The sequence below is a fragment of the Dermacentor andersoni genome, chromosome 4 (genome assembly GCF_023375885.2).
Source record: "Dermacentor andersoni chromosome 4, qqDerAnde1_hic_scaffold, whole genome shotgun sequence".
NCBI lineage: Eukaryota > Metazoa > Arthropoda > Arachnida > Ixodida > Ixodidae > Dermacentor > Dermacentor andersoni.
Window position 1 is genome coordinate 58,175,501 of NC_092817.1, and position 12,990 is coordinate 58,188,490.

Below are 12,990 nucleotides of genomic sequence, written 5' to 3' on the forward strand. Positions count from 1 at the left end.
GATATCTGCTGTAAAAGAACATCATTGTGTTTTTTGACATGCGCAAGCACACGACACGAGCGCCAGTTCATAATGTTTACAATATCACCGGACATTTCCTTTAAGGCAGTCCAAATACTGAAGTTTTCGACGTAGATGTAGACTAAATAACTCCTCGAATGTTGTCAAATTGTGAATATTATTTCTTTTCTAAGGAAACGTTAAAGAAAAAATCGGAATAATAATGTTTGCAATGATGACTCACTTACAACCCGTACTGATCAGTACTCGTAACACGGTTTACAAGGACAGGCCTTGCCATCTGTGCAGTTTTTAAATGAGCAACTAATCATCACGATTTGAAGCCGCCGTAAAGCACTGGCCTCGTAAAGCATTGCTGCAGAAATGTATGCTATTTATCTTACATAGCTTTCATTTGGAGAGGACGACGAGGAAGCTGGTGGTAAGCTACGGGCGGACTCAGCAGGACCCACAATATGACACATATACCCGCGCCCTCTGAGCCAGAACACCACACTTGTATTACTAAAACGTACCTTTGGCCTCACAGCAGTTGCAAAAACTTCAGCGGTTCTGACGGTACGGATGCAGGTGCACTTTTTGCAACTCCGCCGTATGTCACAATTCTGGCGTTGTGAAAAAGCGCGAAACGTTTTCTTTTATTTTTATTATTATTATTTTTTGTTATGCACACGCACGTTGTATGAGTGTGATATAAAGCATTTAGGATACTCACGGCAAAAAAAAAAAGATATTTTTTATGCACGTGCCACATTCAAACACATAAAACGTTGTGAAATTTCGCACACTCCGAGCCGTATTCTTCCATCGCGTGCCTTTGCAGCGTGCAACGTTGCGTGCGATACGAGGAACTCAAGAGTACGTGTCATGAGTCAGCAGTCTAGGAGCACGAGTAAATCAAGCCGGCATTGAGTCCCTTCGCCAGATCAGGCTTCAAAAAAAATAAAAGTAACACGTGAACAAACAAAATTTTAAAAAGTTTCAATGCGTTCAACCACCTCATTAAACCGGACACGTGGGGCGAGAAACGTGATAGCGCGAGAGGAAACACTATAGGTCGTTCTGAAGTCAGCAAAACACTCCGATGAGGCACATCCGAGAAAAAAAAGAAAGTACTGCCGCGAAGAACTGGCGCCTAGCACAAGGGCAAGGAAACGGCCCGAGGCATCGAAGGACCTTGACTTTCTTTCTTTATTTTTTTTTCTTGATCTCTTCGCAACGCTGCGCTGAAACAAAACTCTGCCTAATCATAGCCCAAGCAAGTGTAATAAGAAACGAATGGAGACGACACGGCTGTCGCCTGGGGTCGCCAGATTAGGCGCTATTTTGAAGACATTGGAGAGAGAGAGAGTGTCGAGAAGGGTTTGCAAGTCGCTCCCTGGCCGTCTAGACGCGAGGAATCGAGCGTCCCGATATAAGCAACGCCTCGAACCGGCTCTGCGCACACGTGGCGTATACGAGGCAGGCGGTAGGGAAGTGCAACCAATTTTCATATCTTTGCGCGCCTTCGGCAGTTCGTAAACAGACCACCACCGAGAGCGGAGCGGCTGCTCAGGTACGGACTAAGACCCACTGCTATTTTGTGATGAAGGCTTAAGAAATGTGCGGTAGTAATTAGCGTAGAAGTATCGCGTTGTTTATGCGACGGAGGCACAGGGAAAAAGAGGTTATAAACAACGGCTACGAAAGCAGTCGCGATGGCTTGTAGATATTGTTGTCGGAGGAAGGCGTCGTTAGGTTTGTCTTCTTCGAAACGGTGCCATAAAACCCCAGCGCGGTATAGGTTTAGACTATGTTAATAAGAGGTAGGAGGAGCGGCCCGGCAAAGCGATGATGTTGACGACGGTGGAACGCTTGGCGCGAGCCTAATGTCAGCTACCATAGTTTTCGGGCACTGCGCTATTATCTGTGAACAATATGCACATTTATCCTGGCTGTAATCTTTGTTTCTCTCACAATGGTAAATAGTATATTTATCAATTATAGATAAACTCATCGACGTTCTTTTAAAGATGCATGCGTGTATTTTCTTTGCACTCGAACTATTTTAAGGTAAATCAGATTAATTACCAGTGCTATAGAATGGCGTCGTGTTCCTCTGACGTCACAGGCATTCCCCTCACCTACTATTTCAAGGTAATGGTAGTTATATCTCCGCTTAAGTCACTGGACTATGGTACATCATAAATTCTAAATACAGTCTGTAACGGTAATCCTTAGACATTTTCGATTATCAGTTAATTAACGAAGTACTTTTTGCCTCCGTGCCTGACTAAATGCGGCGGGGCTCCCTATAGCAGCCCATCATTTCATTAGTGCTGTTTCTGCGCATGCAGTTTGAAGCATCATGAAGCCACTGGCAACGCTGGCCACTATCCTGGCGGTGAGCTGCTTCCAGCTCTCTCTCGGCCAGACGGAGAAGGAACAGAAGCTCATTGCAGCGAACAATGAATTCGCCATTCAGCTGCTCAAGGTGCTTCCTAGCCCACCGGACGACAACGTCTTCTTTTCGCCGTACAGCCTCTCGACAGCCCTCGGCATGGCCTTCATCGGAGCCAGAGGTGCCACGCTGCAGGAGCTCGCCCAAGCGCTCGGATACAGCGCGGCCTCGCTCAGCGAGAGCGATGTTCAGGAGGGTTTCTCCCACCAAAACTCCAGGCTGCAGGCGCACGCCCGCCAAGCTGGCCTCGAAGTGGCCAATAGCGCAGCGGTCCAGGAGGGCTTCAAGGTCCTCGACAGTTACTACGATACATTGAATAGCACCTTCAACGCGCACCTCTTTAACGTTGACTTCCAGCACAACGGCCAGCAGGCAGTGGACACCATCAACGAGTGGGTCAAGCAGGCGACGCACAACAAGATCGACAAGCTGTTCGGCGCACCGCTGGACACCGACACGCGGCTGGTGCTCATGAACGCGATACTCTTCAAGGGATTTTGGGAACGCGAGTTCGAGCCAAGCCAGACGGCTAAGCACGTCTTCTACAACGGCGGCATCCAGGGCACTCAGGTGGACACCATGTTCTCGCGGCACACGACCAACCGCGGCTTCTCGGAGCCGCTGCAGTCGAAAGTACTGGAGCTTCTGTACCGTGACAGCGATTACAGCATGGTCATCGTACTTCCCGAGGCGCGGGACGGCGTGGAAGCTGTGAAGCAGGTTCTCACTATGGAGAAGCTCAACGCAGCCATTGCGTCGCTGAGGAGTCTCCCGGTGGCCATTTCCCTTCCTAAGTGAGTGCCGCCTTGAAGTACATATTTACTCGTCATCTTTAGAGACTCGGAACAAGTGGAACTTAAAGTAGTTGCAATTAAGTACTTACAATTTGGCTGCAATTTACAGGCCAGTAAAGTCTCGAATATTTCGAAGTAATATTAATTTCGCCTTTGTTCCGTGCGGTGCACAGGCGGCACACCTGAGAAACATATTTATATTATTTATCGACAAAACAAAAGAAAGAAAAAACGCACTCGACAAATTCACCGCCCACAGGCAAGCACATGTGTCCAGCTCCTCACCTGACGCGGCACCGCTGTGCCCGAAATTGGGGGCGCGTGCGCTCCTCGCAACGCGCGTGAACAGATCTTTGCCGGACGCATCGGGATAAAACAAATACTGATACAGTTAACCTTAAAAATGGCTTTATATTTTCGCGGATTCCGATATACTGAACGGCGTCAGCATGCTTTAGTTGCTCATTCAAACTGCCGCAGCGCCTTCTGCTCAACGCTGGCGAGGCATTCTGTAAGAGTTCACCGAGTGGACACGTCCATTTCGTCTGCTGTTGAAGATCTGATTGGTTGGGCTGCGCGTCGCGTCCGCAGCTGACAGGCGGCACAGCCAATCAGCACTTCAGCAGCAGACGAAATAGACATGTCGATAGGTGGACTCTTGCAGAATACCTCCACTGGTTTCACATACGCAGTACAGAGAGCAAGGCGAAATAACTCTAGCGCTAACTTGCAACAAAACACTGTGAAACACGAGCCACGTATGCGTGTATATCAAGGTATTATCCATAGGTTAAGGTGATGTGAATGAAAGAGGGAATACACTATGTTGAAGAAGGCTCGATGTACACATGCCTGATAGTTTGACAGAGCGACAGCTTACCAATATCTGCTTAGTTGCAAGGTAGCGCTCGCTACCTTGCGACAAAGTCGTACTAAAACCATGACATGATTATGGGGCGCGTCGTAGCAGGGACTCCGGATTTATTTTGATCAGCTGGGGTCCTTTAACGTGCAGCCAGCGTACGGTGAACGGGAGTTATCGCATTTGTGCCACCATCGAAATGAGGGCGCCGCGGCTGGGATTCGATCCCGCGCCCTCGGGCTGATCAGCCTAACGTCAAAACCACTACGCCACCACGGTGGGCGTTGTTTCGTCCAGCTCTCTCTCCTGTGTATTGGGCTGTAGTCTTCCTTGACGAAGCAAAACCACTGTGCGCGTGAACGTAGCTGACGCCAGGACTTCAAGTTAGCCTCCCGTTGATTTCGCACTACCTTCCTGCCGTTCTCCTCCTCGGTAGCTTCCTAGCACCAGAGTTCAGCGGCATAATACGACGTCAGCCACGACTATGCACTACTTATTAGTACTGCTACTCACGTTCTTCGCTTCCCTTTCGGCGAATACTACACATTCCGCAGTTGAAAGTGCATGTAGGGCAGAAATCATACACAGACCTTACAGCAAAGCATGCTGATAAACTTCTAGCTATAAGCAAAAGCAAAAAAGACACCTTGAATCAATATATTAATGTTGTCTTAAAAGACTGCTAGATGTTTATTAAAGTCACCAATCTGTGCTGCTAGAAAGTAACGCAAAAGCCAGAGCGAGGTGTTTACGCAGCTTTCTGTATAGCCTTATTCGTGTTACGTTGTGGTAATAAGGAACTGGCTCCTCCCGCCCCCGAGTTATCCTTAGAAATGCAGGCTTCGAAACTAACAATCACGAAAAGGAGTAAGTTCATGAATCGAATCTCTCGCACAACCATGACAGTGAGCGAGCTATGGACGTTGCTGTAGCCAACGTTTCCACTCGACTACTGTGGGTCATTTCTGTAGAAGCATGTGCCATGACATTGCGAGAAACAAGCAAAACAAGAAAAAAAAAACAAGAAAACAAGCAAAAGCGCTGTGTAAAGGCGTTACTGTAAAATCGCCTCGAGCCAGAATAACCTATAACAAGCCTCTAAATCACCATGCGCGCGCTATATAGCAACCACGTACATCAGCTACATCAGCTAACTTTTGCCAAGCCTTAAATAACACACGTGTGCGCTACTAGAATGCAAGCATTTTTTCTGGCGCCCACTGCCCTCTGGAGCCACGCAAAGTATATTTTACTACACGCTCAGGCCAGTACGAATAATTAAGCTAACCTGAACACATTCTTTTAAACGCAACACTTAATGCAAGAGTTGCAGAGCCTATTGAGAAATATCCAAATATTTTTTTCCCCGTGAAGATGGCTGCTGCGGTTTTGATTTTTTCCCTGATTCAAAGAAAGTGCGCGGCATTCCAAGCCTCTTCTTATTCCCGCCGCAGGTTCAAGCTGGACAAACTGAACCCGCTGAAAAGTAACTTGACCCACTTGGGCTTGGGGAAGCTATTCGGCGATGCGGACTTGTCGGGAATCACGGGCGACCGCCAGCTAGTCGTGTCCGACGTGCTCCAGCGTGCTGTGGTCGACGTCAACGAGGAGGGCACCGAGGCATCGGCGGTCTCCGGCGTCGTCGGCGTCAACCGCATCGGTATTGAGCCATTCCCCTTCACGGCTGACCATCCGTTCATGTTCTTCATCCGCGACCGCAAGACCAACGAGATCTTCTTCGCCGGACAAGTGAACAAGCTCTGAGCAGAAGGCATGACTGCCGTACATTATCATCCAAAACCTGTGGAAGTTTCGAACAAATAAGCGTGTTTTTCTTGTGGCAAGTTGAGCTATCGTGGCATTAGTGTCGAATGAAATTACGTTCCTCTCAAATAATAAAGAAACAACTCCGAAGAGTGTGGGGACTTGCTTAGGTAAAGGCGGCGAGCGGGAGGGAGTCTGCTTTACAACCGCGCTAGACAGGCAGTCCGGAATTACCCACCCTAGTCAATGTGAATTCTAAGCTGTTAGAAAGACTGCTCCTGTAAAAAAAAACAAAAAAAAACACAAAAAAACACAAAAAAAGGCGCTGCGCTTGCAAACGATCTGCAAACGATCTGCAAACGATAAAGGTACCTTCGAGTAAGAGAAACAAAGTGCACTCGGATACAGTTTAAGAATCCAGTATGAGCTCCGCCCATAATTCGGCACCGCACCTCTAATCCATGCTTCCGTGCTCCAAAACATTGTTCCCGAGAGACACCGACATGGAAAGGACTCCGGCTCCACTGTGATGTCACAGGAATGAGCGAACGCAATTGGCTGGCGGATCTATACAAGCTCTCCGAACTAAATAGAGGTATATTTTCCACTGCATTCTTAGGCTAACACTGTCTATGGCCGTCATACCGGTGATCGTTGCCGTCTTCAAGCTTCGACGGTGTAGAATGACCATGCACAGCAAGGCAAACAAGGGGATAAGGCGTGTCATAGGCATCCAAGATAAGAAGCGCCACGGGGACGAAAACCATACGAAACAATCGGTACACTTGAAACATTGAGAAACTCTGATAAACTCATTTTTCTTCCTGCTTTACAGATAACACTTTATCTGAAACATTCGTATTTGAAGCATTATGCACACAGAGAGAGAGAGAGAGAGAGAGAGAGAGGAACGAAGTAAGAAAGGAAAGGAGATTAACCGGAAGAGATTCTGGTTTGCTACCCAGCGCTGGGGGAAGGGTAAGTGGAAATGAAAGACAGAAAGAATAGCGTGGAAATAAAGCAGGCACAAAAACAATCGAGGAGGTGGAGATCGTCCGTAAGTACTACAGTCTATCTAATATGCCATCAGAACGCAAAAACTTCAAGAGTCCATTGACCGATTTGTGGCGTGACGACTGTATAGGCAGGTGCTCCAGGACTGTATACTCCAAAAGAGACCGGCGGTCAAGACGGGCCGGCGCGGTAGCCAGTAACTGCCCGTGCGCGTTGTATCGGGGACAACGGCAAAAACGTGTTCAATAGTTTCCTCGCTGCCGCAATGCGTGTTCCGGAACACTGAATGCGCATGTGATATTAACGGAGATAAAGTCGAAATTGGTCAATGTAATAGCTTTCCGCGCCGCCTAATGCTAAAGTGACACGTTTTTGGCGTTTGATCGTACTTCTAACAACAGGAGACGTCAATTCCAGTGAGCACCCTTCCCGTACAAGCTAAAGCAGGCGTATAAAGAGGAAAGCTCACATTAGCAATACTTAAATCGATCGCTTGACTGTAAAAGAAAAAAACGAAAACTGTAGCAGGCCCCCCAGGGCAATATAAAGAAGCCGCAAACTACTATTCGCGTAGTGCGCACCGATGGACGCGCCACTGGTGGCGGCCTTGCGCAGAACACTCGGGAAAGGAGCCAGCCGCGCGTCGCAGTTTGCTGCGTCGCCGATCGTGCTTCTCTGCCTTATTCACGTTTTCAGAGCAAAATAAGCAACAACCTTCGCATTTGTGGGACGGTCAAAGCTTCAAGGAATGTCGAAGAGTAACTGTTGCACGGTGGGGGCCTCAAATACCGGCAAAAACGTGCCGGCGATACGGTTCTAATCATTCCCCGCAAAGCCTCATCAGCAGGAGCAACGGTAGCAATGGATCGCCCCCGTTCGGCGGGAAATTTTCTGTTCTCATCCTTTGCTTTGTCGTGTCGGTGTTTTTCCCAATCGATACTATTTAGACGGGTAAGCGACTAAGTTCGTCTTCAGTGCAGCATGCGGTTCAAAGGCATTTCGCTAAAGTTCTGCATACCGTTTGCCGCTTATACTGTTTGCCGTTTCTTTACTGCGTTGCGCTAGCTAGGCAGCACGACTGCACGAGCGCATTGTGTAGTATGTTAAAGCTACTGAAACTTGCAAGAACTGAAATTGTTGGTTTTATGCGGCCCGGTAAATCCCCGCTCCAGCTGTCGCGCACTTCATGTTTTTGCATCTATTTTATGCGTGGCTTCGCGCATGTTGAACTGTTGCTACTTGCTTCATGCATAACTGCTGTTGTTTTTGAGGTGCGAGGTTTTCACTTTGCCTCGTTTGTAAAGGGTCTAAATCACGCTGTGTCTTATCGGAATGATACCAAGCAAGTGCTTTCTTAATAGCATTATTTTTTTTGCCCGAGGGCATCTTAGATATTATGGTTTTCTGGGAAATGTGTTTAGAGAATAGGTAGTTCAGGGCGAGAATTGCCAATATTTGCTGCATATGGTATTATTGTTCCATTTTCGTTTGGGAAGTCATTACACCTGGATGCTGTCTGAGCAGAATTACCACGCCGAGTGATTTGTTTGTTTCACAATGTAGTCCCTTTTTGCATGTGAATTTTGTACTCAACTGAATTCATTCTTATTAAGCTTACGCCGCAGAGGACTAAACCCGACCTTGCCGCCAGCACTCATCTACTTTGACTGGCGCTGCTCTGCCTTTAAATATATCATGTCGCATCTCTCTCTAGTAATATTTAAAAAATATATACTGGAAAGTTGGTCAGACAGTACGTTTCCCAACAGCTCCCTAGGGGAAATTAAAATTGCAAGAACTGCAGCGGGAACGACAGTTCATCGGCATATGCAGCAGAATTGCATCGGTGGTACAGCGCTATAACAACCGCTCTTATTAACCCGTACGTTTGGCGACTGACTTTGTCGACTAGTGTACGCGCTGCCATCAATCAATTCAAGATTACTCTTCTTGAGATGGCTTTTACTGTACTTATTCACCGATGTCACATGTATTCATCGGCAGAAAGATCACAACGGCATGTGCAGACATCGCACCGTGCGGATTTCTTAGTCTGCACTAACGACGGGTGCTTATTATTGAGGTACAGAAGCAGCATTACAGCAAGGGTGGAATGAAAATAAATAACAACCGAGACATCGCATTACTCTCCAAAATTTAGCGGCTAATTAACATGAGCTCCACTTCATGTAAATGGGGTTCATGGCGTTTGTCTGCGGGAACTGGCACGTATGTGGACCAGGTTGTCCCAAACACTGGCGCCCGGCCCTTCTAAACAGCGACGGGTTTTGGATTTATTGTTCAAATACCTGTCAGAAATTGGTCTAATAGGAAAGCTTTAAAAATTGCGCACCTTATATTCAAAAGCCTAAATTTACCCGTCATGTGACCTGTAAATATTAGTATCAGGTTCACTCGGACATTCCATATTTATTTTTATCCTCTTTTTCTCCCACTCTCTTCTGGAATCTTTTAATCCCATTCCCCATCCCTATACAGAGTAGCATGCCAGCGGTTATATACGCGCCGGCAAAATTCTCTGTTTTTCTAATAAAGAGCTCTCTCTCTCTCTCTTTCTCTCTCTCTCTCTCAAAGACCGGCAACATCGTGTTCATGCCCGCTCCCACAGAGGCCAGCATTTTCCCTACAGCTGCCACCGCAGAAGAATCAGTCTGGCACCCGAACAAAGGAGAAACCGCAGCCGCGAACGTCAGCCATCCTTGCTGCAAAGGGTTGTCGTGTGCTACTGCTACGGAGCGTACTGTTGGAAGCGCCCGTTAGGTGGCTATCAGTGGCGCCTCTATAGGGGGTGCACTAGGCGTATACAGAATCTCAAAAAATTCGTTTCTTTAACCTCCCTGCCTTTCCTTCCTGCATTCTCTCTCTTCCCAAAACATCGCGGGAAGAAGTAATTTGAGATGACCATTTGTTGGCGCATAGCCGGTCGACTATAGTTCGATAAAGGTGCTGAGCGCAGAAAAATAAAGTTATTAGCATTAAGTACAAAAGAAAAGAAACAAGAACGCAATCGCGTCAGTTAGCATGATTTATTCTGCTCTGTAGATGTGTAAGAATTGTGGGGGGGGGGGGGAAGAAAGAAAGAGGCAATATAAATCCAAATGCGCTCATACTGCAATAGGACTTCTTTCACATTTACGACTTTCTTTTCGTTCTTTCTTGCTTTAAATAAATTTCAAACTTCGAAATCCCCGAGTAAATACTAGCAAGCATTAGGGAGTCCTAAATAAAGTACTACAATACTTTTTCTACGGACCAATTTCGGTATCGTTTCCCAGCATGTGCATGTATCTTTAGGTCACGATGCAGAATGTGGTCACATTGGGCCACGTGGTAGCGGAACATCCAAGACCTTTTGGCAATCACTGCAGCTAGTTAGGTAGTCTGCTATGCTGCTACTCGTTGCATGCCCCGATTGTTGTTGTTGTTGTTATTATTATTATTATTATTATTATTATTATTATTATTATTATTATTATTATTATTATTATTATTATTATTGTTGTTGTTGTTGTTGTTTTTGTTTTTGTTTTTGTTGTTTGTTGTTGTTGTTGTTGTTGTTGCTGCTGCTGTTAGTTTTACGTCCCAAGGCACCGTAGTTGGGGGGGGGGGGGAATAGGAAGGTAAAGCTAAGCACAAATCTTGACAACATATATGGGGCGCTTTATCATGCACCAAAAGTAACAAAAGTTGCACGAAAGTTATCGCATTCCGCCCGCATCGAAATACGCCCAACGCTGCTGCGAATCGAATCAGCAACTTCGTGTTCAACGGAACAGCGCCATAGCCGACAAGGCATAGCAGCGGCTCCTTTCTTTCTACGCGATGGCGCCACCGCCATATGGCTATTTCATTAAAATTAGTTCAAAGAAACAAACAAACGAGCACGTCTGCTCAGATGTTGTGATAACCGGGGAACGCTGCGGCCTTTGAACCGTTTTCCGTGACGCCTAAAAAGGCTCTTAAGGCTTTTATCAACGTGTCATTCTCCTTATTGCTCTGACCAATCTCATTATGTTAAAAATGTTATCCAGACACCACCAACGATGATTGTCAATGTAAGCGACTAACCAAACGCTTCTGGAAAAGTATTCGCTTTATTAAAGGAACGATGCGCATGAAGGCGTATATCTGCTGCAGTGAGAATCGATATTTATGTAGCCTTTGTGGTTTCCTTTCTTAATTGTGTAGAGAACAAAGCCGTTAACTGGGAGATCTGCAGCGGTATGTATAGTATAGACACAGCGCGCCAAAACAGCATCTAAACAAGCCCTCAAAGAAGTTCGGCGACGAATGCAGCCTGCAATAGGCTTTCACCGAAGCAGCTGCCCTTTGTATCGCCTCCTTTGTATAGGCGGTGAAAGTCCAACCACCACCAACTTCCGACCGCCTACCAACACGAAAACGGGCCAAAGAGCCAAAGAAAGCTATTCGCTTAAAAAGACGCAGTCAGCTTCCGTAACTCAATACCGCACAAAGCACAGCGACGACACGATTACGACGATAAAACTATGGCAATGACGAAGCGTGAGCTATACACCTGCAGCTACGTATTTAGGTATGTACGCTGCCTAGCCTTACATTCTGCGCTAGAGTAGACAGACAGGTACACGGCTAAGCGCCCGGCATCTCGGAGTCGCCCACCGCGTCGCCGCGGCGACGTCAGACATCACGGATCTGCATCATCCCCTTGAAACTGCGCTCTTAGCAGCAGACTGTTCTAGCTTTTGTAGAACAGCCCTTCTTGGATTCCGATTTGCCGTGAGTAACTACGAGCGGCCATCCAGGACCGGCTGCCGCGGAAACCTCGCAAGTGCTAGGAGATCCCCGCGATTTCCGTGTGAATTCATCATTGTCCGCCTAACGTCCCGCTGTGCCGGCGGTTGTCAATCTGTTCCCCCCCCCCCTCTTTTCGGTGGTTGTGAGATCTGCTCACCCCTCCTGCGTGCTCTATCCACCTTGCCGGAAACGCTGCAATAATTCTTCTGCGTTTCCTGTCGTCTCTTTATTTTGCAAAGCGCCCTCCTTCCCTCCTCGAGCTATCAAAGACGTGTGCGTGTCTGCTCCGCGGAGGAGAACCTACGACGAGAATTATTAGGCCTCACCGCACCTTTCGTCGGCTTAGCGAGGGCGCTGTCCTTGCATGAGGTGCGCGATTACTCATTGGGGTTTTCACAATTTGGGCTACACACGAACGCAATAGCGTTACGATGCACCGCTCGCGCGCCCCCTCTCGTGGTCACCCCAAAACTGCGATGACGCCGTTATTGCACCGGCTAATCACGAACTACGTCAGTTATTTACAAGCAATCTCCCCCATACATGACGCCATACCTATCCTCGATCGCTTGCGTGCCTCGTATCTATTGCACTCCTCGAGTCTGCAGCCCCGCCGCTTGCATACGCGCTCTTGTACGATCGCGCTGCCGTGGAGTCATTAAAGCGGCACTAACAAAGCTCTTGCGCTGTCCTTGAGAGCCGTCAGAAGAATTTCGTCACCTCGTTAGGCGATCGACCGGATGCCGTCGCATCGCATGGTCATCGTTACTGCCTACGCATGAGGGTTCACTCTGTATAGCAAGAGGTAGCCCTCCAGTGAGGCGGAATTCCCTACTGCTTCCACTCCACAACTCTGCACGTATTCCTGAAATCTGTACTGCTTTGTGAACCGCGTACGTATTCTTCGAATAATTTGCCTCCGTGAGAAGTATGCACTGTTGCGAAATTCTTCATCGGTAACCGTTACCCGTGACTGTGAAATGAGAATGACACTGAACCTCTGCACACCTCTGAACAGTTCAGCGCAAAGTGACCGACTGACCAGAGCTCGCGTAGTATAATATTATAAATTTTCATAATAAGTACAATTTCTAAACATGTTGTTTTAAAGCTATAAAAAATAGTTAACTGAGCCCCCTCTCTGCTTACCAGCTTGTCGACAGCTACGTTACACCGACTGCATACGTAGTGCGATATTCTTGTCGAGGTCACTAGTCAGCTGACCTTGGGGAGTGCAATGCCGAAGTGTGAATACCACACACCATCCTTGTTTTCCACCCGCCGTGGTTGCTCAGTGG

General features: G+C 47.4%; 1 protein-coding gene across 1 annotated transcript in view; it reads left to right on the plus strand.

Annotated features, from left to right (window-relative positions):
* The first annotated feature begins 1,403 nt into the window (after positions 1 to 1,403).
* LOC126536691 (uncharacterized) overlaps positions 1,404 to 12,990 on the plus strand; it is a 40,939-nt gene continuing 29,352 nt past the window's right edge. Inside the window, exons 1-3 of the mRNA XM_072287610.1 lie at positions 1,404 to 1,576; positions 2,358 to 3,255; positions 5,572 to 5,866. Of these exons, the coding sequence (XP_072143711.1) occupies positions 2,369 to 3,255; positions 5,572 to 5,866 (1,182 nt within the window). The 5' untranslated portion in view covers positions 1,404 to 1,576; positions 2,358 to 2,368. The remainder of the gene's footprint in view (positions 1,577 to 2,357; positions 3,256 to 5,571; positions 5,867 to 12,990) is intronic.